At 51.9% G+C, this 24871-nt stretch overlaps 1 protein-coding gene across 4 annotated transcripts in view; it reads left to right on the forward strand.

Moving 5' to 3' along the window:
* Tln1 (talin 1) overlaps positions 1-24618 on the forward strand; it is a 31821-nt gene extending 7203 nt beyond the window's left edge. The window contains exons 4-59 of one of the 4 annotated variants that reach the window (XM_041667365.1): positions 95-224; positions 322-474; positions 661-803; positions 902-1029; positions 1713-1773; positions 2513-2617; positions 2964-3119; positions 4422-4523; positions 4671-4747; positions 5686-5866; positions 5986-6099; positions 6205-6313; positions 6489-6697; positions 6826-6924; positions 7275-7325; positions 7826-7993; positions 8179-8473; positions 9014-9180; positions 9897-10025; positions 10775-10891; positions 10993-11106; positions 11287-11421; positions 11549-11677; positions 11828-11930; positions 12042-12250; positions 12592-12711; positions 12894-13091; positions 13268-13407; positions 13580-13673; positions 13754-13843; positions 13954-14076; positions 15713-15856; positions 16273-16434; positions 16654-16794; positions 16881-17062; positions 17234-17366; positions 17642-17743; positions 17822-17992; positions 18079-18228; positions 18338-18439; positions 18515-18634; positions 19558-19704; positions 19812-19978; positions 20082-20265; positions 20354-20479; positions 20574-20690; positions 21377-21562; positions 21651-21758; positions 22014-22016; positions 22211-22316; positions 22511-22635; positions 22740-22865; positions 22982-23044; positions 23156-23338; positions 23811-23939; positions 24049-24618. In XM_041667365.1, the coding sequence (XP_041523299.1) occupies positions 95-224; positions 322-474; positions 661-803; positions 902-1029; positions 1713-1773; positions 2513-2617; positions 2964-3119; positions 4422-4523; positions 4671-4747; positions 5686-5866; positions 5986-6099; positions 6205-6313; positions 6489-6697; positions 6826-6924; positions 7275-7325; positions 7826-7993; positions 8179-8473; positions 9014-9180; positions 9897-10025; positions 10775-10891; positions 10993-11106; positions 11287-11421; positions 11549-11677; positions 11828-11930; positions 12042-12250; positions 12592-12711; positions 12894-13091; positions 13268-13407; positions 13580-13673; positions 13754-13843; positions 13954-14076; positions 15713-15856; positions 16273-16434; positions 16654-16794; positions 16881-17062; positions 17234-17366; positions 17642-17743; positions 17822-17992; positions 18079-18228; positions 18338-18439; positions 18515-18634; positions 19558-19704; positions 19812-19978; positions 20082-20265; positions 20354-20479; positions 20574-20690; positions 21377-21562; positions 21651-21758; positions 22014-22016; positions 22211-22316; positions 22511-22635; positions 22740-22865; positions 22982-23044; positions 23156-23338; positions 23811-23939; positions 24049-24174 (7452 nt within the window). In that variant the 3' untranslated portion in view covers positions 24175-24618. The remainder of the gene's footprint in view (positions 1-94; positions 225-321; positions 475-660; positions 804-901; positions 1030-1712; positions 1774-2512; positions 2618-2963; positions 3120-4421; positions 4524-4670; positions 4748-5685; positions 5867-5985; positions 6100-6204; positions 6314-6488; positions 6698-6825; positions 6925-7274; positions 7326-7825; positions 7994-8178; positions 8474-9013; positions 9181-9896; positions 10026-10774; positions 10892-10992; positions 11107-11286; positions 11422-11548; positions 11678-11827; positions 11931-12041; positions 12251-12591; positions 12712-12893; positions 13092-13267; positions 13408-13579; positions 13674-13753; positions 13844-13953; positions 14077-15712; positions 15857-16272; positions 16435-16653; positions 16795-16880; positions 17063-17233; positions 17367-17641; positions 17744-17821; positions 17993-18078; positions 18229-18337; positions 18440-18514; positions 18635-19557; positions 19705-19811; positions 19979-20081; positions 20266-20353; positions 20480-20573; positions 20691-21376; positions 21563-21650; positions 21759-22013; positions 22017-22210; positions 22317-22510; positions 22636-22739; positions 22866-22981; positions 23045-23155; positions 23339-23810; positions 23940-24048) is intronic. The other 3 variants (XM_041667366.1, XM_041667367.1, XM_041667369.1) reach the window with 3 other exon arrangements.
* Positions 24619-24871: the final 253 nt, after the last annotated feature.

Here is a 24871-nt window from a genome sequence, read left to right on the forward strand (position 1 = left end):
ATAGTCTTCCTTTCAGTAATCTACTCTCCTTTCTCCTTGGCTATAAAGAGAACTAGTTTAAGTAGGCCCTGACTGCATTTCCCCGCTCCAACAGGACACCATGGAGTACAGGAAGAAACAAAGACCCCTGAAGATCCGGATGTTGGATGGAACCGTGAAGACTATCATGGTGGATGACTCCAAGACGGTCACTGACATGCTCATGACTATCTGTGCCCGAATTGGTAAGGGGTCTTGGGAGGGCAAAGGCCTGGGCAGGGAGGTTCCAACTCTGTCAAAAGACTTTTGTGCTTGGAGTTACCAAGCCATCCATTTCCCTAGGCATCACCAACCATGATGAATATTCACTGGTTCGAGAGCTGATGGAAGAGAAAAAGGACGAGGGGACAGGGACCCTAAGAAAAGACAAGACCCTCTTGCGAGATGAAAAAAAGATGGAGAAACTAAAGCAGAAATTGCACACAGATGATGAATGTAAGCAGAACCAAAGCGGTCCTTGGAAAAGGAGGGGGGTAGGGCAGCCATTTATTCTGTATTTGCCCTGAGTCATGGAATTTACATTTTGATGAGGAAAGGCTGGTATGAAGAAGTGAAAGCCCAGACACGAGGCAGCACAAGGGCCATATGGGGTTGGTGCTAAGGGTACTGTCTGTGCTCCAGTGAACTGGCTGGACCACGGGCGGACACTGAGGGAACAGGGGGTAGAAGAGCATGAGACACTGCTGCTGCGGAGAAAGTTCTTCTACTCAGACCAGAATGTGGATTCCCGGGACCCTGTACAGCTGAACCTCCTCTATGTGCAGGTATGGAGTAGACCTGGACGGGGTGAGATGGGGCAGGGCAGGCATCAACAAGGCTGTCCCTGCACCCATGCAATGTTCGTTCCTTCTGTGGTCTCCAGGCACGAGATGACATCCTGAATGGCTCCCACCCTGTCTCCTTTGACAAGGCCTGTGAGTTTGCAGGCTTCCAATGCCAGATCCAGTTTGGACCTCACAATGAGCAGAAGCACAAGGCTGGCTTCCTTGAGTAAGTGACCCACGTCCCATACCCTGTCATGCCTTGGAACCCCCTACCATTGTGATCCAGTGGACCTGTCTGCACTCCACCCTCCCTCCTCATTTCCTCTTCCAAGGTATGAGGATTGACCCCCACAGGTCTTCATACATTCAGCACCATCGTCCTTTGTCTCCTCACTGGCCCCATCAGAGTGGCAATGTTTGTTCAGTATCTCCACCCTGTACCCTGTAACTTGTTTTTGTTTGTTTTAGAGTCTCTGAAGAATTTGCTATATTAGCCAAAGTAAAATAATAGGACATTTTCCTTTAGGGGAACATTACATTAAAAGGTTCCCAAAATCTCATTCATTGTTATTTCTAAGGTCCAAAGAACTTAGTGAGGCTTTGTTAGTGTCCGAAGTACATGACCATCCTTCTAGGGAGCTTCCTCTCTTCTTGGCTCCCTCTTTTTCTCAGAAAACTAGGCTCCCAGTTGTAGTTTCCTCAATACCCCATCCTCCAAGAAAGCACAGGTCACTCAGGAGCTCATGCTGAGTTCCGACTAGTTCAGAAACCAGTGCAAACCAGTTTCCTCAGTCTCTCTTAGAGATGATACTGTCCTAGACGTTTCCTCAAACCTCTAGGCCCACAGTCCATGGCCCACATGCCCCTGATGCTATCCACTCCATGCTGACCCTCCCTTTTCTGGTGTAGCCTGAAGGACTTCCTGCCCAAGGAGTATGTGAAGCAGAAGGGCGAGCGTAAGATCTTTCAGGTGAATGGGGTAGGGGAAAGTGTCTGGGCTGACCTGGGAGCTTGGCTGCTTGATTCTCCTGGCTAAGTGGCCCCCACCTTCTCTCCATTTCTGCTCACCTTGCTTCTGCCCTCCGAGCTGCTCTCCACCTGCCTTATGCCAAGAAAGCAGAAGATTTGGGTTTTAGTCTCAGCTCGTCACCAATTTTGCTGTGGAATTTCCATTTTGGGTTTTGCTTTTTGTTTGAGACAGGATCTCACTTTGTAGCCCAGGCTGGCCTCAAACACACAGCAATCCTCTTACCTCAGCCTCCTGAGTATTGGGATTATGGGTGTGAGTTACCATGCCTGGCTCAATTCAGTATTTTCCTTGTTCTCTCCCCTGGGTTAATGGTGCCTACACTGTGGACACCAGGTAGGAGCATCACTGGGCTTTTGGCCTGAAGTGACTGTGAAACTTAGTCTTTGTCCCTGTTCTGAATACTCAGCCCCAAAGACCTCTTTGTGAACTCTTATGGTCCTGGATCCTCCTGCTTCTTAACTCCCCAGACCCATGTTTAGAATGTCTGCAAGTTCCTTAACCAAGTTCCTTAGGTTGCTTCTGCTCCTTAGCCAGCCCACACTGCATTTCCTCATCTCTTGCCTTCCTAAACCTTTCTGTGTGCTAATAATACTCTGTCATTACAGTTAACATCCTGCTTGACTCCTCCATTGCAATACTATCCCCAGATTGCTAACTTTTCCCCATTTCCCACTTGAAGGCACACAAGAATTGTGGGCAGATGAGTGAAATTGAGGCCAAGGTACGCTATGTGAAGCTGGCCCGTTCCCTCAAGACTTACGGTGTCTCCTTCTTCCTAGTCAAGGTGGGTCCTGGCCCCTTCTTATTGCCTTCCTTATGCCTAACTCTTGTCCTTCCCTGTCTCTCCAGACTCCTCTGACTCTGTCTTCCCCTCCAGTTCCCAGGAATCTGATTCTCAGTGTTGCTTTGACTGTGAAAACCTGTCTGTTGTCGGTCCCCATCACCACCTCCTCCTTCCTTCCCCAGCATACTCCTTTGTCTGTAGTAGAGCTTCGTCCTGGCCTGCTCATGAGCACAGTAGTCTAGTCCTCCTGGCTACCTCAGCATCCCTTGTGGTCTGGAGCTGATCTGAGCATTTGCTCCACATTTGACCTCTAACCTTAACACCAACTGCAACCTCTGTCTCACAGGAAAAGATGAAGGGGAAGAATAAACTAGTGCCTAGGCTGTTGGGCATCACTAAGGAGTGTGTGATGCGTGTGGATGAGAAGACCAAGGAGGTGATCCAGGAATGGAGTCTCACCAACATCAAACGCTGGGCTGCCTCTCCCAAGAGCTTTACCCTGGTGTGTGTTGGGATTCCAATGGAAAGGGCTTGGGGTTACATACAAAGGTCTTTCCCTCCTTCCTTAGGGCGGGGTGAATTGAACAGGGCTGCAGAACAAGTATTTCTGTCATGGGAAGTAGAGGTTAGACTGGATAGAGAAACTCAGTGAAGGATGCTTAAATGGACCAGGTAATGGATGGATACACTCCCTATATTCAACAGAGGCTTAGGGAGTATTCGTTACCATCCTATTGCTCTGCCAAAGCAACATGACCAAGGCAGCTTGTAGAAGGAAGGGTTTGTTTGGGCTTATGGTTATATGGTTTATATGGGCAATGGGATAAGAGCTCTTTGCCATCACTGGGAAATGCATAGAGCAGACAGTCATGGTGGCTAGAGCACTGAGCCAAGAAATCACATATTAAACCACAGGCAGGAAGCAGAGAGCAAACTGGCGATGGTTGAAGTCTTGAATTCTCAAAGCCCAGTGACATACTTTCTCCAGCAAGGCCACACCTCCTAAGCCTCCCTAAACAGTGCAGCCAAGTGTTTAAATGCCTGAGACTGGGGAAGGGGCATCTCGTTCAAACTACCACAGGGGGCTGTCACCTCAGTGGTAAACTGCTTGCCTGTCATCTGTAAAGACAGGCGTTCATGCCCCAGTTCCACACACACAAACAAGTTGGACATGTACTTAGTACTCTGAGGCAAGGGGATGGCAGTGAGTTTGAGGCTAGCCTGGACTAGTGAGTGAGTAGCAAACCATCCAAGGCTATATAGTATCAAAAAGAGAAAAGTAAAGTCGACAGAGCATGCCGTAGCCAGCCGCTGAGGTTATGTGTTAACTGTCAGGAAACGCTAATAGACAAGCAAGCCTCCCTTCTTTGAGCTCCAGCTATTTATGGTAATTCTTCCCCTCTGGCTTTGTAATTATGAGGTTATGCGTTGAATGCTGATACCATGATACATTGATAGAATGCCAGATGATGGAAATGGAAATGATAGATGCTATTTTTCCACTTTGGATGGTCATTTAATAAACATACTGATGCCTTCCCAATCGTATCCTCTGGGGAAGGGTAGAAGAGATCTTTTAAATGACATGTATCGGAAACTGTAGCATAAAGGCCACTTCTCAGAAGCAAAGTTCCCTCTAGGAAGGGAGGTAAAGAAATCAGTGATTGAAGAAAGGTGGGCCAGCTTCCTGGAGGGCTGTTGGCATGGACAGCACCTTCATCAGGTGGACTTTGAGCCTTTCCTCCTACATTTCCCCCTGGGGAGATTCATGTCTCCTGCTCGGTCCCCACCTTGTCTCTTTAAGGACTTTGGAGACTACCAGGATGGCTACTACTCAGTACAGACGACTGAAGGTGAGCAGATTGCACAACTCATTGCCGGCTACATCGATATCATCCTTAAGAAGGTGAGTGCTGCCACCCAGCCTGCGCACTCCTTGACTCTGCTCCCGAGCCCCTCCCCACGCCAGCCCTCTAGAAACAGGCCCAAGTTCTAGAAATGGCTGACTGCCTCTGCTTAACTACCTCACTCTTTTTCCCTTTTCTTTTTACAGAAAAAAAGCAAGGACCATTTTGGGCTGGAGGGGGATGAAGAGTCTACTATGTTGGAGGACTCGGTGTCTCCCAAAAAGTAGGAAGGGAGTGGGCTGATAACCATTCCGTGAATAGGGAAAGTAAAGCTTGACTGCAAGGAGTCACTGGGTGCTGGGCATCTTTAGCATAGTTCTTCGTTCTTTGTTTTGATGTGGTTTTTTGGTTTTTCAAGACAGGATTACTCTGTAGCTTTGGAGCCTGTCCTGGAACTAGCTCTTGTAGACCAGGCTGGCCTCAAACTCACAGAGATCCTCCTGCCTCTGCCTCCCAAGTGCTGGGATTAAAGGCGTGCGCCATCACCACACAGCTTGTTCTTTCTTCTTTTTAAAAAAGTTGTTTTATTTTTATTTGTGTGAGTGAGTTCAGGTGCTCTCAGACCAGAACAGGGTGTTTGGTCCCTGGAACAGTAATTGTGAGCTGGGAACTGAACTTTGCTCCTTGCAAGAGCGGCAGGCACTCTTAACTGCTGAGCCTGTTGTCCATCCCATGGTTCTTTCACTAGGCTCAGGCTATGAGACCTTATGAAACTCTACATCAGTGGTTCTCAACCTGTGGGTCACGACCCCTTTGGGGCTCTCATATTTGGATATCCTACATGTCAGATACTTACATTACTATTCATAACAGTAGCAAAATTACGGTTATGGTCAGGCAATAGTGGTGCACGCCTTTAATCCCAGCACTTGGGAGGTGGAGGCAGGTGGATCTCTGTGAGGTTAAAGCCAGTCTGATGTACAGATCAAGTTCCAGGACAGCTAGGGTGGTTTCACAGAAAAATTTGTCTCAAAAAAAACAACAAAACCCAAACAAACAAAAAATTACAGTTTTGAATTAGCAATGAAATAATTTTATGGTTTGGGGGGTCACCACATTGTGAGGAACTGTATTAAAGGGTCGCAGGGTTAGGAAGGTTGAGAACCACTGTCTGAGATCCCAGGACTGCTGAAGGACTGCAGCTGTTCATCCTGTCTCCAGGTCAACCGTCCTTCAGCAGCAGTATAACCGAGTGGGGAAAGTGGAGCATGGCTCTGTGGCTCTACCAGCCATCATGCGCTCTGGAGCCTCTGGTCCTGAGAATTTCCAAGTGGGTAGCATGCCACCTGCCCAGCAGCAGATTACCAGTGGCCAGATGCACCGAGGCCACATGCCACCTTTGGTAAGAGTACATCTACCTCGGCATGGTCCATGGGTCCCTCTCCCAAGTGTCCTGCGTAAGCGGTGTTTTATAGTCCTCTCCCTGCCCTCTGACTTCATCTTTTCTTTCTTGTCTTTTAGACTTCAGCCCAGCAGGCGCTCACTGGAACCATTAACTCCAGCATGCAGGCTGTGCAGGCTGCCCAGGCTACTTTGGATGACTTTGACACACTGCCCCCTCTTGGCCAGGATGCTGTGAGTGTGGGGTAGAGGAGCTGAGTGATTAATTTAAAGCTGAGCTCTGAGGAGTAGAGGGGATAGTTAAACCAGAGTAGACTCTAAGGTTTTTCCTTCTCTCAGGCCTCCAAAGCTTGGCGTAAGAACAAGATGGATGAGTCGAAACATGAGATCCACTCCCAGGTAGATGCCATCACAGCTGGCACTGCCTCCGTGGTAAACCTGACAGCAGGTAGGCTGGATGTCAGCCTGTGTATGTGTGAAGGGGAAGCACATGTGCTCCATGTGTGACTGTACCTTGACTCACAGTGGAAGGTTGTGTGTGTCCGTCCATCTCCCTCATGACACGTGTGACTAACGGGTGATGCTCCTTCCCCGTGACGTCTGTTCCTCCCCTCTGTTTTCAGGAGACCCTGCAGAGACAGACTATACCGCAGTGGGCTGTGCAGTCACCACCATCTCCTCCAACCTGACGGAGATGTCCCGTGGGGTGAAGTTGTTGGCTGCCCTCCTGGAGGACGAAGGCGGCAATGGCCGGCCCCTCCTGCAAGCAGCGAAGGGCCTTGCAGGGGCGGTGTCAGAGCTGCTTCGCAGTGCTCAGCCAGCTAGCGCCGAGGTTAGGGGCCACCCCAAGGAGGAAGGGCAGTCCAGATTGTAGGTTGGAAATGTAACCCAAGAGCCCGTGAGCCCCGTGGGTACGTGGCCAGGGGTCAAGCGGCTTCTGACGGTGTTCCTTCTCCACAGCCCCGTCAGAACCTGCTGCAAGCAGCTGGGAACGTGGGCCAGGCCAGTGGGGAGCTGTTGCAGCAAATTGGGGAAAGTGACACTGACCCCCACTTCCAGGTTGGTGATGTACCCAGCTCCTAGAACCCCCACTACTAGGAGGAAATCTCTGATCCTAAATCCAGATCTTAGTTCCTATTTCTGTGAATTGGCCCATCTAAACCAGCCTGGTCATCTGTTTCCAGGAATGAGACTGAGAACTTCTAGTCTCTTGGGATGAGAATTCAGACCCCTAAACAGAAATATAACCTACCTCGCTTTGCCCTTATTGATGGTGTCCCTGTGCATAGCCATGGCCCCAGCTCTAAGCTCTCTCAGATACCCCTGTCTCACTGAGGAGGAAGCTGTCCCCTTCCCCCACCCTAGGCAAGTTGCCTCAGCTGACTTTTCATCCTGGATTTCCCATGCAGATGTGTGTACCCAGAGGGGCTGGGGCTCGATCTCCCCCCGATTCCCCTACGGTAACGGCCTCTGGCCTGGGCCTTCCCAGCTTGGTCCTCTCTGAGCCGCATACACTCGCTTCTACACCTCTTCCTCAGCCTCCTAGGGGAACAGACATGATGGGAGATGGGGAAACCTAAACTAGCATGGTTGGAGTAAAGAGATCAGACAGGGTAGGACAGGGTCTTGCTCCTTGCACACTGAGATTGAGGGGCATGGAGGCATAAAGTGCCCATCCCATTTTACCACACCCCCATCACTGTCCGAGTGTATCCGCCTCAAGCATTTCTCTCTCCCTTTGGTGTAAACTCTATTTCTGTCGGTGAGGGTTTGTTTCCGGTGAGGGTCTGTCCTTCTGGGTGCTCAAGGTAGAGGGGCTTGGGATAGGTTCTGGATGCTTCTGCATATACTGTCCTCTGATTGGAGTCAGTGGGAATAATGAAGCAGCTTAAGCCTGAGAGAAGTGTCTGTGGAGCCTAAGCTCAGAATCAGATCTTGCTGACTCCTTTTTTCCGCACAGGACGTTCTAATGCAACTAGCAAAGGCAGTGGCGAGCGCTGCCGCTGCCCTGGTCCTCAAGGCCAAGAGCGTGGCCCAGCGCACAGAGGATTCGGGGCTTCAGACCCAAGTTATTGCTGCAGCTACACAGTGTGCCCTATCTACCTCCCAACTGGTGGCCTGTACAAAGGTGAGCCCAGGTTTGCTGTGTCTTTTGCCCTTGGCTAGTACAACCACACACTCACACAAACGTCTCTTTGTCTCTGGCTCTTGAGGCCACAGCAGTCATCCCAGTGATGTCTGTGAATGCCACCAACACCTCATCTCATAGCCTCTGTCCCTTGCCTGCATGTCTGAAACTCAATTTTCCCATAGGTGGTTGCGCCTACGATCAGCTCACCTGTCTGCCAGGAGCAGCTGGTAGAGGCTGGACGACTGGTAGCCAAGGCTGTGGAGGGCTGTGTGTCTGCCTCCCAGGCAGCTACAGAAGATGGACAGCTGTTGCGAGGGGTAGGAGCTGCAGCCACAGCTGTCACCCAGGCCCTCAATGAGCTGCTGCAGCATGTGAAGGCCCATGCCACAGGGGCTGGGCCTGCTGGCCGGTATGACCAGGCCACTGACACCATCCTCACTGTCACTGAGAATATCTTCAGCTCCATGGGTGATGCTGGTAAGAATACTCACCCCCAGGAACCAGGAGCCCAGTGTCCCCTAAAGACCCAGCCATGCTACCTGTGAGGATCAGCACAGTGGCCTTCTAGCTGTGTGACTATGAGTCTAGAACCTTCACTTCCCCATCAGGAAAGCAGTACAAGCCTTGTTCTGTCTTCCTTGGAACATTTAAAGGAGACAGCAATAAGCAGCAAATCGCATGGTTAAAAGCTAGCCTCGAAAACAAGGAAGAAGAGGGGAAATGTGGCCTCCTCCACTTCACCTTCTTACCCCCACATCGTTCAGCGAGACTGTCTCTCTTCTCAAAAGACATTTACTAGAATACTAGCTGGAAACTGTCGTTCCTCCCATGGGGACTCCCTAGATCTGTTCTCCAAGATCTTAACCCAGGAAACTGGCATGCCGAGGAAGTCACTTGAGGACTTCCCAGTCTCTTCTGTCCCTGAAAGCCCGTGTCTACCTTGTCTGTCCCGCTCCTCCTCCCTTGCCCGCTTTCAGTGTCTCTGGCTTTCTTACTCGATGATACCCTGTGTTCTAGGGGAGATGGTACGACAGGCCCGCATCCTGGCCCAGGCCACCTCAGACCTGGTCAATGCCATCAAGGCCGATGCTGAGGGGGAGAGCGATCTGGAGAACTCTCGAAAGCTCCTGAGTGCTGCCAAGATCCTTGCTGATGCCACTGCCAAGATGGTGGAGGCTGCCAAGGTACAGAGTAGTTTTCTGTGCAGACCCTGAACTGGGCCCTGAGGGGAAGTAGATAAGTCCACATGGGGACCTTGTCTGATGGGAAATGCAGAAAATAGCCCAGATGAGGAAACCCCAGGAAGCCCCCAGCCTCCAGCCTGTAGCAGGTGGCACCAGGCAGACCTTCAGTGACTGAGACTCCCAGTGCTCTCTGACTGTGAGCTTCCACATTCTTTTCTTACTTTGTGCTGAAGGCTGCTGTTCCCATCTTCCTTCTGCCACCACCACATCAGCTTGGCATCTTTTCTGGTCCCCTGTGAAGGCAGATAGCCTTTTGGTCCAGGGTCTCTGCTGGTCATACAAAATAAGATAGTATTAGATGCTTACACACAGGGTGTGATGGCTGTCAGGAAGCGTCAGAGATCCCCGGAAGTTACAACTGCTGCAGATTCCTGCTGCCACTTCTCCAAAGAAAGCCTCCCTCTCCCGGGCCACCCTGAGTTAATGGAGAACTCTGAGTAGTCTGTCGGGAACAGCTAGAAAAAGAGTAACCTGGGGCACCCCCACCCTTCAGCCTGCCCATTTAGAAATGGTTCTCAGTTCTCAACAGTCACTGCCTAAGATGCAGGTAGTTAGAGTTAGGAAAACAAGTGAGTTTTAAACTGGGTTTAGAGGGGTCAGAAAAGAGTGTACTTTGGGTCAAAGTGATGATGGATGATGACCGTCTCTCCTCTCAGGGAGCAGCCGCCCACCCTGACAGTGAGGAACAGCAGCAGCGCCTGCGTGAAGCCGCTGAGGGGCTTCGCATGGCCACCAATGCAGCTGCACAGAATGCCATCAAGAAAAAATTGGTGCAGCGCTTAGAGGTAAAGCTGGGCAGTCTGTGCAGAGGGTGGGGCTAAAGCTGGGCAGTCTGTGCAGAGGGTGGGGAGTAAAGCTGGGCAGTCTGTGCAGAGGGTGGAGGGTAAAGCTGGGCAGTCTGCTGAGGGTGGGGGTAAAGCTGGGCAGTCTGTGCAGAGGGTGGGGAGTAAAGCTGGGCAGTGTGTGCAGAGGATGGGGGGTAAAGCTGGGCAGTCTGTGCAGAGGGTGGGGGTAAAGCTGGGCAGTGTGTGCAGAGGGTGGGGAGTAAAGCTGGGCAGTGTGTGCAGAGGGTGGGGGGTAAAGCTGGGCAGTCTGCTGAGGGTGGGGAGTAAAGCTGGGCAGTCTGTGCAGAGGGTGGGGAGTAAAGCTGGGCAGTGTGTGCAGAGGGTGGGGGGTAAAGCTGGGCAGTCTGTGCAGAGGGTGGGGGGTAAAGCTGGACAGTCTGCAGAGGGTGGGAGGGGTAAAGCTGGACAGTCTGTGCAGAGGGTGGGGCTAAAGCTGGACAGTGTGTGCAGGGGTGGTAAAGCTGGACAGTCTGTGCAAAGGGTAGGGGGTAAAGCTGGACGGTCTGCAGAGGGTGGGGGGTAAAGCTGGGCAGTGTGTGCAGAGGGTGGGGGGTGAACGCATGGATGCAGCAAAAGGAATGAGCGGGGACAGATGAGTAGAGTCAGTATTTCCTTAAGGAATATATAACATGGGCCTGGTAAACCAAAGCCTGGGAATTCCTGGTCTTCTGATTACTCTGTCCTCTCAGCATGCCGCCAAGCAAGCCGCAGCCTCTGCTACGCAGACCATCGCTGCAGCCCAACATGCAGCGTCTGCCTCCAAGGCCTCTGCAGGCCCCCAGCCCCTGCTGGTACAGAGCTGTAAGGTAAGTCTCCAGGAGACATGTGGGAGTGAGGAGGGGTGAGAAGAAAGGTCGTTCTTTCCCTAAGTTCAAGAACATGGGACTCACAGCACTTTGACCTACAGGCTGTGGCAGAGCAGATTCCACTGCTGGTACAGGGCGTCCGAGGAAGCCAAGCTCAACCTGACAGCCCCAGTGCTCAGCTCGCCCTCATTGCTGCCAGTCAGAGCTTCCTGCAGGCAAGACACTCCCCACTTCTAAGACCCAGACCTCCTCACCTTTCCAAGACCTTAGATCTCCCACAGTCTGAATATCTCCTAGTTGCTAAGACCGAACCTGAGTGCTTACTCCATCCTGCCAGTGTCCATTGAAGGCTAGAGCCAGGATGTTGCACCTCATTTGCATATCTTCTTCAACAGCCAGGTGGGAAGATGGTGGCAGCTGCAAAAGCCTCAGTGCCAACGATTCAGGACCAGGCTTCAGCAATGCAGCTGAGTCAGTGTGCAAAGAACCTGGGCACTGCGCTGGCAGAACTCCGTACTGCTGCCCAGAAGGTATGGGCGCTAGTTCTAGCTGTGGAGGATGAGGCTCTGCATGTGGACTCCTGGGATGGGGGAGAATTTGTACGGTAGAACCTCCAAGGGATGACTCTAGCCATACCCTTGCGGCTCACCGTCACAGGCTCAGGAGGCATGTGGACCTTTGGAGATGGATTCTGCACTGAGTGTCGTACAGAATCTAGAGAAAGACCTGCAGGAAGTAAAGGCAGCAGCTCGAGATGGCAAGCTTAAACCCTTACCCGGGGAAACAGTGAGTATTCTTAATAACAGGCCTTCACTCAAACCCTGAAAGTCTGCTTAGCTGTGCTCTAGAACCTTCCTTTAGTCTGCCAGCTGTCCCCAGAACCTTCTCAGATGCCTTCTCAGTTCCTCCTCCTAAGCCTTCACCCCTTATCTGCAGATGGAGAAGTGTGCCCAAGATCTTGGCAACAGCACCAAAGCAGTGAGCTCCGCCATCGCTAAGCTGCTGGGGGAGGTTGCCCAGGGCAATGAGAACTATGCAGGTATGTGGGCACAAGGCTAGAAATGGGACACATGATAGGGAAGTGGAGAAGGGGGAGCTTGTTGAAGAAAGAAGCTGATGAAGCAAACCCCTCTGCTCTATGTATTCCCAGGTATTGCAGCTCGGGATGTGGCAGGTGGACTACGGTCACTTGCCCAGGCTGCTCGGGGTGTCGCTGCCCTGACATCAGATCCTGCAGTGCAGGCCATTGTGCTTGACACAGCCAGTGACGTTCTGGACAAGGCCAGCAGCCTCATTGAGGAGGCAAAAAAAGCAGCTGGCCATCCAGGGGACCCAGAGAGCCAGCAAAGGCTTGCTCAGGTCAGGTATTAGGGAGGGGCTTCTCCCCACCCGTCCTTTAATCTCTTCAGAAGGCCCGCCCTAACAGGACACCTTCTTCAGCTTCATGTGTTCTCAGGTCTGCTCATAGAGCACCTGTCTGAATTCCACCTTCTCTCCTGTCTTAGAAGTATCTGTTAACTTAGGCACAAAGCTTGCAGAGCAGCCGGTTTGGGGATGTTTGGGGATCATTGTTTCTGACCCTGACCTCGGCTTTTCCAGTTTTAGTGGCAGGCCAGCTGGTTATCTCCACGTCCCAGTGTGGAAGGAGGGCTCTCCCAGATTATTCTCTCTTTGGCAACCCTGTTTCTTTTGTACTCCAGGTGGCGAAAGCTGTGACCCAGGCCCTGAACCGCTGCGTCAGCTGCCTGCCTGGCCAGAGAGATGTGGATAATGCCCTAAGAACAGTTGGAGATGCCAGCAAGCGACTCCTCAGTGACTCGGTAGGAACAGACATGGCTAGCAGAGGAGAGCTTTCTCCCTCTGGGCTTCTCCTCTGACCCTGCCCTCCCAGAGCTGTCCCTTTCCACTAGTCCTAGGTCCCGTGCCCTTCTTACTGCCTTCCTTTCCCAAACTCTGTCTCAGCTCCCATCCATTTTACTGACTTTCCCCTCTGACCCCTCAGCTTCCTCCCAGCACGGGGACATTTCAAGAAGCTCAGAGCCGACTGAACGAAGCTGCTGCTGGGTTAAATCAGGCAGCCACAGAGCTGGTGCAGGCCTCCCGAGGAACCCCTCAGGACCTGGCTCGGGCCTCTGGTCGATTTGGACAGGACTTTAGCACCTTCCTGGAAGCTGGAGTGGAGATGGCAGGACAGGCTCCGGTACGAAGGGGCAGCGGGTGCGATCAGGGCGCTATAGAGAGCACTGAGTATTTGGGGCCTGGGTCTGCTCCTGGTTCCCTTTGCACAGTGTCTAACAGAATGTAAACATTTGGGAAAGAAGATACTTTTAGAAACAGATATGACAGAGTAATGACAGACTCTGTTGACTTTAACAGAGTCAAGAGGACCGAGCCCAGGTGGTGTCCAATTTGAAGGGCATATCCATGTCTTCAAGCAAACTTCTTCTGGCTGCTAAGGCCCTATCCACAGATCCTGCTGCTCCCAACCTCAAGAGTCAACTGGCTGCAGCTGCTAGGTAAGCAGGAACTGAAAAGCCCAGCTCTGGGGACCTGTGAAGAGGCCAGAGAGGGGACATTTCATGAGACATCCCCAGGTTTGGCGGTAGTCAAGCAAAAGAAAGTCCCATGCACACAGGACTCAGGGAAGATCACCCAGTCACTTAGTTGCACACCTCTCCCCCAAATCAGGGCAGTGACAGACAGCATCAACCAGCTCATCACCATGTGCACCCAACAAGCACCTGGACAGAAGGAGTGTGACAATGCCCTTCGGGAACTAGAGGTGAGCCTTTAGCATGGAAGCCGAAACACAGAGCTAGGGCTGAGGGAACGTCTCAAATTTCATGTCACTCCCCTACACAGACAGTCCGAGAACTCCTGGAGAATCCAGTCCAGCCCATCAATGACATGTCTTACTTTGGATGCTTGGACAGTGTCATGGAGAACTCCAAGGTTAGTGGAATGGGGAGCTCCAGAGAGGCAGGGACAGGAAAGTGGAATTAACACTGATACCTTGGTGCTCAGGACGTGATCCAACCCTCCTGATACCCTCTCTTCCTTAGGTCCTAGGTGAGGCCATGACTGGCATCTCCCAAAATGCGAAGAACGGAAATCTGCCGGAGTTTGGAGATGCCATTGCCACAGCCTCCAAGGCCCTCTGTGGCTTCACCGAGGCAGCTGCGCAGGTTATTTCCCTCAGATGAACCCCTAGAGCAGCTCCTGCTTTCCACGCCCTTTCTCCCTTTGCAAGGCTATAACTCAAGAGGCTAGTGCAAAATCTGGGCTCCTCTAGTAGGGGAGGGAGACGGTCATCAGAAGTGTTGAATACCAACAGTTCAGGTCGCTGTGACCCTTCTTTGATTATATTGACCAGCTGTGAGGCTGTTTATGGTGCTGGGGATTGAAATAAAGCCTTGCAGCCTGTTAGGAAAGCACTGTACTACTGAGCTACACTCCCACCTAGGTGAAGCACTTTTGTTAAAGTAATTGCAGGGAAGGGAAGATTAGCTGTTGCTGTGCTTGCCTCTAATCTTAGCACTAGGTGGAAGTAGGCGGATTGCTGAGTTTGAGGCCAGCCTGGTCTACAGAGTGAGTTCCAGGTGACGCTCAAAAAAATAAATCCCGCCTGGGAATTTCTTTCCAGCTATTTTTTTTTTCCTGAAAGCCTACCATTCTCTTCCCTCTGCCTTATTTCCCTTTGCCCTAGGTACCCTGCTGTAAATAGCTTGACTTTTAAATTTTTTTTTATGCGTATGAGTGTTTTTCTTGTATGTATGTCTGTGTACCATGTGAGAGCCTGGTGCCTTCAGAGATGAGAAGAGGGTGTCAGATACCCCAGAGCAAACTTTGGTTGTGAGCCACCATATGTGTGCTGGAAATTGAACCCAGGTATTTTGCAAGAAATTAATTGCTGAGCTGTCTCTTCAGCCCCAGGCTTGACTTTTAAAAATCTTCCTGGTTTTGTTTCTCCTTTTATTTTTGGGAAAACATGCAGAAGAAAAAGCAAAGCTATCCTCTGTTGACTGAAGTATGAATTAAACATTCTGATGCTCTTCCCATTATAAAAATGGTAAATGTTGCTGGGCGTGGTGGCGCACGCCTTTAATCCCAGCACTTGGGAGGCAAAGAGTTTGGGGCCAGCCTGGTCTACAGAGCAATGTCCAGGACAGCCAGGGCTGTTACACAGAGAAACCCTGTCTTCAAAAAACAAAACAAAAAACAAAGCAAAACAATAAGTAAACAATGTCCACATCTGTTGCCACTTCCCAGACTCCAAAGCCTCATTGGTACTAGTTTAAGAGCCTTGTAGTTCTAGAATTTTATCATTTTTGTCTTTTTCTTTTGAGCAGGATAGTCCTTGACTGGCCTCAAATTCACTATGTAAACTAGGCTAGGCCTCAAACATTCATACACTCTTGCCTCTTTGTATGCACATGCAATTCAAATAGTCATACTGCTTCTTAAGTGTGTTGTGCTTGGTACTTTTCAGTCTGATCTAGCACAAACACCTGTACTTCTAAACTGAAATGAAGTTCAATAAAATCCTATTTGTTTATTTGTTTTTTTGAGATGGTATCTCACTACTCCAGGCTGTCTTCAAACTCAGCATCTTTGTCTCCTGGGATTGGGATTACAGGCAGACACTACCTCCTGTTTACTTCTCTAATCTTCTGAAATGTTGGATCAGTTTAGCTGAATGAATGTTTGTTTTAATCGGGTAGCTATGGTTTGTTGGCACTGCTTCTATGCACATAGAACTCAAAAGGATAATGTCTGTTCTCTAAACCGCCTTTCCCTCCACCACTGTTCATTTCTCCTCAGGCAGCATATCTGGTTGGTGTCTCTGACCCCAATAGCCAAGCTGGACAGCAAGGACTGGTGGAACCCACACAATTTGCCCGTGCAAACCAGGCAATTCAGATGGCCTGTCAGAGTTTGGGGGAGCCTGGCTGTACCCAGGCTCAGGTAATGCAAGAGTACAGGTACCCTGGGCAAGGCTGAGAAAGAAGGGACAGGCCCCAGGAGGAAAGGGGGGAGGAGAGGGTGGGGATCCACCCCCACCGTTCATAGAACACTTGGCTTTGACTGACTTCTGCCTTGTCTTTCCTTGTTCTTCCACTTAGTGCTGAGGTCACCACCTCTCTAGAGACCTCTGAGCTCATTCTTCCACTTGCCCCATTTTGATTTTTCTCCATGAATGTATCTGTTGTGCATTTCTCCCGCCCCCAGGTCCAGTTCGTCTTAAGTATCCACTTTTCCCGTAGCTCTTTCCTCTCAGACTTTCAGGGTATCCTCCTCTGTCCTCCAGCTCTAAAGTGGCTCCCTTAGGTTGGCATCCTTCCGTCCTGCTCTTGTCACAGCTGCTCCATCTCTCTCCTCAGGTGTTATCTGCAGCCACTATTGTGGCCAAACACACGTCTGCACTGTGTAACAGCTGTCGCCTGGCTTCTGCTCGGACCGCCAATCCCACTGCCAAGCGCCAGTTTGTACAATCAGCCAAGGAGGTGGCCAACAGTACAGCCAATCTCGTCAAGACCATCAAGGTTTCCAGTGTTTGAATTTTCAAGTCCCCTGACCCATCTCATCTTCTCTTCTGAGTCTGGGAATGACTAGGAAGTCATGAAGTCTTTTGCTAGATCCCCCTACCCTTGCCTCTCCAGACTTCCAACTTCAGCTCTTCAATCCTCTGAGCCCTTACGGGTGGCCTGGGTTTCACTTGTGTGCCTGCTTACTGAGTCCCGGGGCTCCCCGTTCACTTCCAGGCACTAGACGGGGCCTTCACAGAAGAGAACCGTGCCCAGTGCCGAGCAGCTACAGCCCCTCTACTGGAAGCTGTGGATAATCTGAGTGCCTTTGCATCCAACCCCGAATTCTCCAGCGTCCCTGCCCAGATCAGCCCTGAGGTGAGTGACTGTCAGAGAACTGATGAGCCACTTCGTCTTCGTGGACACAAGTCTGAGACTTGCCTCCGTGCCTCCTCTCTTCTCAGGGCCGAGCTGCCATGGAGCCTATTGTAATCTCTGCCAAGACAATGCTAGAGAGTGCTGGAGGGCTCATCGAGACAGCTCGGGCACTAGCCGTCAATCCCCGGGACCCTCCACGCTGGTCGGTGTTGGCTGGCCACTCTCGGACTGTCTCGGATTCCATCAAGAAACTTATTACAAGCATGAGGTACTGAGGGTTAGGAAGCGTGTGTGGCTGGAGGACAGACCTGGCAGATGACAGAGTAGGGATGAGATGGCACCCTGCTGGTGGACATTTATTCCAGATTTGGGGGTGAGTAGGCTGAGGTAAATGCCTTTAAAGAGATGGCCTTACATGGAAGCTGTGCTGTATCTGCAGAGACAAAGCCCCAGGGCAGCTGGAGTGTGAGACAGCCATTGCAGCTCTGAACAGCTGCTTGCGGGACCTAGACCAGGCTTCTCTTGCTGCTGTCAGCCAACAGCTTGCTCCCCGTGAAGGAATCTCTCAGGAGGTGAGGAGAAATATACTCAAGAATGGAGATGTCAGGCTCAGGGAAGGGGATGTAGGGTAGGAGGATTTCAGGGAGACGATGGGCTGGACATGCTGGGTCTGGTGAGGCATTAGATACAGAAGGAAGCCTGGGGGCTGGGTGTAGCTCAGTGAAGAGTGTATGTTAAGCACACAGAGCCCTGGTTTGCATCCCCATGCAGACAGCTGGACAGAAGACTGTGCACCAGCGGGCCCTATTACAGTTAGACTAAGGACTGCTGTCTGCTTTCTCCACAGGCTCTGCACACTCAGATGCTCACTGCAGTGCAGGAAATTTCCCATCTCATTGAGCCACTGGCCACTGCTGCCCGGGCCGAAGCCTCACAGCTGGGACACAAGGTACCTAGGGAATCGTGTGAGGAGTCCCAGGGGACAAGTTAAGAGAGTACCTGACCCTAACCCCAACTTTTGCTTCAGGTGTCCCAGATGGCTCAGTACTTTGAACCACTCACCCTGGCCGCAGTGGGTGCTGCTTCTAAGACACTGAGCCACCCGCAGCAGATGGCACTTCTGGACCAGACTAAAACGTTGGCAGAGTCTGCCTTGCAGTTGCTGTACACTGCCAAGGAGGCTGGTGGTAACCCCAAGGTAGTGAGGGGGCCCAGGAGGGGTAATTGCTAGGAAGAGCCAGAAAAGCAGGAGCTACAGGCTGTCTTTGCTCTGTGTCCCCATAGCAAGCGGCGCACACCCAGGAAGCCCTGGAGGAAGCTGTCCAGATGATGACGGAGGCTGTGGAGGACCTAACAACCACCCTCAATGAAGCAGCCAGTGCTGCCGGAGTTGTCGGTGGCATGGTGGACTCTATCACCCAGGCCATCAACCAGGTTAGAGCCTTGGGTACTGTGGGCACAGACGCTGCCTTGGTCTAGGGACTTTGGGCACAGCAGCCATGATCCTCATGGTCTTTCTCCTTGCCTCGTCCTCCTCCCTCAGCTAGATGAAGGACCTATGGGTGAACCAGAAGGTTCGTTCGTAGATTACCAAACAACCATGGTGAGGACAGCCAAGGCCATTGCTGTCACTGTTCAGGAGATGGTAAGTTTGGGACAAAAGAGGGTTGCCCTAGAGAGCTGAGCTTGGTCAGAATTTCACTTCTTCCCTCATTGCTAGGTAACCAAGTCCAACACCAGCCCCGAAGAGCTGGGGCCTCTTGCCAACCAGCTGACCAGTGACTATGGCCGACTGGCCTCACAAGCCAAGCCTGCAGCTGTGGCTGCTGAAAATGAAGAGGTAAACATGGAAACAGTTCTGCCTTCTCTCAGGAGAGTCCGGGTTATGCCCCTTGTTCCTGTGGCAGCTTCCAGGGCTGCCCCACACTCCCTTTCTCTAGATGAAGGGCAGCACACAGTGACCTTCAGGGCCACTCCATATAGAGTAAGCAGGGTAGATATTAAGGATTAAAGTCTTCAACACAGGGACAAAGGGCAGCTCAAGACCCTTTGGCTTCTGGGTTCTGTTTCTCTTGCCTCTGCCCAACCCCTGTGAGGCCTATGGCATCTTCTCTGCTGGGCCATGAGTCTCTTCCCTCCTCAGTACTTCCTTGTTGCACACTCATGAAGCTCACCCTTGCCTAAGCTCTTTCCAAGAAAGTGAGTAACCGGATCTTAGTAGGACACACCTAATCCGCAAACCCTCCATAAACCCAGACAGGCTGGCTCATAATCCACGGCTCTGATTCAGATAACCGGGCATGAAGTGATTCCCTCTCCCATGGTGCTGAACACAGCCCTCACACAGTGGCGCCTTCTCACTGCTTCTCACTGTTTTCTGTGTAGAGAAGACCACTCATGCTTGAGTCTGAAGCCTAAAAGGGCTGTTCTGGGAGCTGTTCCTTACAACTCCATGAGCCGGTGGTCCGTGTTTCTTTACTTATTTGTGTATGTGTATATATTCGACGTGTGTGAGTGCAGGCATGCACATGTCACAGTGTGCTTGTGGAGGTCAGGTGACAGCCGTGAAGAATCAGTCCTCCGTCCACCTCCACCTCCACTCCAGAGGCTGCCTTAGGTGATCAGGCATACACAGCAGGTGTTCTTACCCCCGAATCATCGCTCTGTTCCCATTTTCATGCATCTTCAGTGATTCCTTTAGGTGCAGCAGAGGGCCTCTGAGTGCCCACATAAAATAACAGGTGTCCTCTCTGTTATTCACAGATAGGTGCCCATATCAAGCACCGAGTGCAGGAGCTGGGCCATGGCTGCTCCGCTCTGGTCACGAAGGCAGGCGCCCTGCAGTGTAGCCCCAGTGATGTCTACACCAAGAAGGAGCTCATAGAGTGTGCCCGGAGAGTATCAGAGAAGGTGACTAGTGATCTCCTGGGACTGTATGTCTCTCCCCCTCCGTGTGTCTCCCCAGACAAGCGTGGGTGACCTTCCATTCACTGTGCACTGCATAACTTCGCCTGCAGGTCTCCCATGTGCTGGCTGCGCTCCAGGCTGGGAATCGTGGAACCCAGGCCTGCATTACAGCAGCCAGTGCCGTGTCGGGTATTATTGCGGACCTCGACACCACCATCATGTTTGCCACTGCTGGCACGCTCAACCGTGAGGGTGCCGAAACTTTCGCTGACCACCGGTGAGGGGGGAACTGTCCAGAGGGAGCAGGTTGGGGGATGAGCCAGAGGGACAATGGGGGCTGAGGACTCTGAGGGAAGCTAACCAGGCTGGGACCTCCCCAGGGAGGGTATCTTAAAGACAGCAAAGGTTCTTGTGGAGGACACCAAAGTCCTAGTGCAGAATGCAGCTGGGAGCCAGGAGAAGTTGGCACAAGCTGCCCAGTCCTCAGTGGCCACCATTACCCGTCTCGCTGATGTCGTCAAGCTTGGTGCAGCCAGCCTGGGAGCGGAAGACCCAGAAACTCAGGTATCTGCCTAACATCCCTAACTCTGTCCAGAACCTCACTCCTTTGCCCTGCTCCCTCTCACAAACCAGAGTTGCCTCTCCCACACAGGTGGTACTGATCAATGCAGTAAAGGATGTAGCCAAGGCCCTGGGAGACCTCATCAGTGCAACAAAGGCTGCAGCGGGCAAAGTTGGGGACGACCCTGCAGTGTGGCAGCTCAAGAACTCTGCCAAGGTTGGAGGCAGTGAGGAGCAGCAGGAGGGATGGTGAATGGTCGCTCTCCTGCTTCTTAAAGTGATCTCCACCCCCATTCCACTGTCGCCCTCAGGTGATGGTGACCAATGTGACATCATTGCTCAAGACAGTGAAGGCTGTGGAAGATGAGGCCACCAAAGGCACACGGGCCCTCGAGGCAACCACAGAACACATACGTCAGGAACTGGCGGTAAGCACCTGGGGCATTGGGTGATAAGCTGAGTGTGGACCTCACCTGCATTCCTCAACACGCTGCTTGCTTATTACCAAACTTCCACATGACCTCTGTGTCTCTGCTGAGCTGCATCCTGACCAAAAGGCACAGCTGAAACTCCAGATAGTCTCCCAGCCTCTCTTCAGTCAGAGCATGGCCAACCGCTGCTCTATTAGCTGTGCTGTCGGAATATCTGCAGGGACCTGACCTGCAATAGCTGGTCAAGGAAAGCTTTCTGAACCAGATGATGGTGCCACACATCTTAACCCAGCACTTGGGAGGCAGAGCAGGTGGATCTCTTTAAGTTCATGGGTAGCCAGGGCTACACACAGAAACTATGTCTCCAAAAACAAAAAAGAAAGGCTTTTGAGGGCTGGGGAGATGGCTCAGAGGTTAAGAGCACTGACTGTTCTTCCAGAAGTCCTGAGTTCAGTTCCCAGAAACCACATGGTGGCTCACAACCATCTATAATAAGATCTGGTGCCCTCTTCTGGCATGCAAGCATACACGGAAGTAATATTGTATACATAATAAATAAATAAATCTTTAAATAAATCTTTAAAAAAAAAAGAGAAAGGCTTTTGAATGTGAGACCTATATCATGTGATTGCTTGTCTTCCAGTCTTAGACACCATAAAATCTTCCATCCTTTTTCTCAACAGGTCTTCTGTTCCCCAGAACCACCTGCCAAGACCTCTACCCCTGAAGATTTCATCCGAATGACCAAGGGTATTACTATGGCAACAGCCAAAGCTGTTGCTGCTGGCAATTCCTGTCGACAGGAAGACGTCATTGCCACAGCCAATCTGAGCCGGCGTGCTATTGCAGATATGCTTCGGGCTTGCAAGGTAGAAATGCTGGTAGTGCGGTGGTAACACTGCAGAGAGGGTTTGGGAGGCCTGAAGCTCTAAAGCTAACCCGCTGCTCTGGGGACAGGAAGCAGCTTTCCACCCAGAAGTGGCACCTGATGTGCGGCTTCGAGCCCTGCACTATGGCCGGGAATGTGCCAACGGCTACCTGGAGCTGCTGGACCACGTGCTGCTGGTAAGAAGGCGTTCGTTGCTCCTCGTCCTGGCCTCTGTCCCAGCCTTTTGCAAACACAGTTTCCTGAGCACCTCAGACCCAGGCCCACTCTACCACCTGTCCCCAAATCCATTCTCATTTTCAAGTCTCCTTTCTCTGGGCCCCCATTGTTCTTCCTTTCACCTCTTCTTCCTCTTCTCTTGTCTCTTCTCCCATCTGACCTGCTTCTCTACCTTTACCATCTCTTCTCGCTTCACCATTCTCCATGCTTGTCAGCCGGTGAGTGACAGCCACCTTTCACTGTGTGTGGAGCATGATGCTGCACTGTGTGCGCTTGAGCAGGACCGAGTCTTCAAGGGCTGTGCTGTGGAGTGCTCTAGGGGGTGGGGCGGGAACGTGGTCTGCCTTGCCTCACAGGTCAAGGTGAAACCCAAGATCCCATGCTCTTTGTTGTGCACTCTCCCTCCCGCCAGACCCTTCAAAAGCCAAACCCAGAACTGAAACAGCAATTGACGGGACACTCAAAACGGGTGGCTGGCTCCGTGACTGAGCTCATCCAGGCTGCCGAGGCCATGAAAGGTAAGGGGGAATGAAAGACAGAAGGGAGGGCAAGAGAAACTCTTGTCGTGGTCTCTATCTCCTGGTTGGATGGTTCTGAACTAGCCTCTGGTTCCAGTCATAGGTGCCAGGGCCTGGTGATGCTGAACAAACAGCCCAGTGCTTCTGTCCCCCCTGCCCTGCCTCAGCCTCCTCCTTCCATCTTCATCCCACAGGGACAGAATGGGTGGACCCGGAGGACCCCACTGTTATTGCTGAGAATGAGCTCCTGGGAGCTGCAGCTGCCATTGAGGCTGCAGCCAAAAAGCTAGAGCAGCTGAAGCCCCGGGCCAAACCCAAGGTCAGGGTTGTTCCCTCCCTTTCCACCCTCACAGGGACAGGAGGTCTCCACCTTCGTTCCCTTTCTTACAGCCTCCCCGCCCCTCTGCAACCTTCTCTTTACAGGAGGCAGATGAGTCCTTGAACTTTGAGGAGCAAATCCTAGAAGCTGCCAAGTCCATCGCAGCAGCCACCAGTGCACTGGTAAAGGCTGCATCAGCTGCCCAGCGGGAACTGGTGGCTCAAGGAAAGGTCAGTACTTGGCCACCAGAAGAATGAGGACTAGGTGGCCAATCCCACTCTCAACCAGGAGTGGCTTTGAAGTAGGACAGCATAGGTCTAAGTGGGCTTGCTCCTTTCTTCGGCAGGTGGGCGCCATTCCAGCCAATGCACTGGATGATGGGCAGTGGTCCCAGGGCCTCATTTCTGCTGTGAGTGTTTAACACCCTCTGTGCCTTTCTGTTGGGTAGACTTGAGGGTGGAGTGGAATGGAATGGGCCAGAATAAGAGGCATACTTTAATCTCAGCTGTCTCTCCGTTAGGCCCGTATGGTGGCTGCAGCCACCAACAATCTGTGTGAGGCAGCCAATGCAGCCGTCCAGGGCCATGCTAGCCAGGAGAAACTCATTTCCTCAGCCAAGCAGGTAGCTGCCTCCACAGCCCAGCTCCTGGTAGCTTGCAAAGTCAAAGCCGATCAAGATTCTGAGGCAATGAAACGGCTTCAGGTAAGAAATCCTGACCCATCCCCCTATCCCCTCTGCAGCGCTGCTTTAACTATCATGATGATGATAACATTCCCTAACAAAAGCAGTTTAAGGGAGACAGTTCATCATTGCTGACTACTCAATGTAGCAGGAACTTAAAGCAGCTGGGTACGTTATACCCAGTCAAGAGCAGAGAGAAGTGGATTACTAGGTGCATGCTAGCCGGCAGCTGTTCCCACTCACACAGTCCAGAGTGCCCAAGGCTGATGGGATGTGCCGCCCGCAGTGGTCAGTTCTTCCCACCTTGATCAGTGTAGTCAGACAGTTCCCCACAGACACACCCACAGGCCTACCCAATCCAGACAGGCCTTCATTTTTCCTCCCTGCTCAGCTGATCCCAGGTTATGTAAAATTGACAACACTACCACACCTGGGATAACTATCTTTGTGGGAGTCGAGGAACTCTGAACTAAAACCCTGAATTCTCATGCAGGCTGCGGGCAATGCAGTGAAGAGGGCTTCAGATAACTTGGTGAAAGCGGCCCAGAAGGCTGCAGCCTTTGAAGACCAGGAGAATGAGACAGTGGTGGTGAAGGAGAAAATGGTTGGGGGCATTGCCCAGGTGAGCCACTCAGGGACACTGTTGGGAACATGGTCTTGTTGCCCGTGCTGTCCCACCAGCCTCTGCCCTAATGCGCATTTGTTGAGCTTTCTTGGCCTTCATCCCTCAGATTATCGCAGCACAGGAAGAGATGCTTCGGAAGGAACGAGAGCTGGAAGAGGCGCGGAAAAAGCTTGCCCAGATCCGGCAGCAGCAGTACAAGTTTTTGCCTTCAGAGCTTCGAGATGAGCATTAGGGAAGTCGCTTCTATTTAATGCAGACCCAGCCCAGAGACTGTGCCTGCCACTACCAAAGCCTTCTGGGCTATCCGGGCCCAACCTGCCCAACCCCAGCACTCCCCAAAAGTGCCTGCCAAACCCCGGGCCTGGCTCTGCCCAGTCCCACTGCAAGCCCTGTCTTCTTCCTGACTCCAAGTGCCTTCGTACCTAGAGCCCCTAAGTGCCTGCTCCTTCCCAGAGTATTAACGCTCAAGAGTATTATTAACGCTGCTGTACCTCAGTTTGAACCTGCCAGGGCCTCAGCTGCTCCACCCTGCCAGCAGCTTCCAGCCAGTCCCCACAACCGCATCAGCTCAACTCATCCCTTTTTGATACTATATCCCCTACCCCAGCTACCTATGGAGCTTGGGGGTTGTAAACCCCAAAAAGGTCATGCTCCAATAAAAGTGATTCTACCTACAGCTGCAGCCTGTCTTTGTGAGGAGATGGAAGATCTTCCCCAGGGGCTCTGTGGGAGAGTAGGAGTGAGCTGTCACCCGACTTGATTGGTCCAAATGGGAGCAGAGAAGATTGGAGCCATCTGCCCATCAGACCCCTTTCTCCTGCCTGCACCCATCAGTCACCCTACGTGGGAAACTGTGCCTCCAAAACCATTCTCCCCATCTCACTGGCCAAGATCTCAGCTTCTAGTGCATCTATCTCTCTGCTCTCTAA

Source organism: Microtus oregoni, unplaced genomic scaffold, assembly GCF_018167655.1.
Source record: "Microtus oregoni isolate MIOR12 unplaced genomic scaffold, Mior012 000017F_ref0000208, whole genome shotgun sequence".
Lineage (NCBI taxonomy): Eukaryota > Metazoa > Chordata > Mammalia > Rodentia > Cricetidae > Microtus > Microtus oregoni.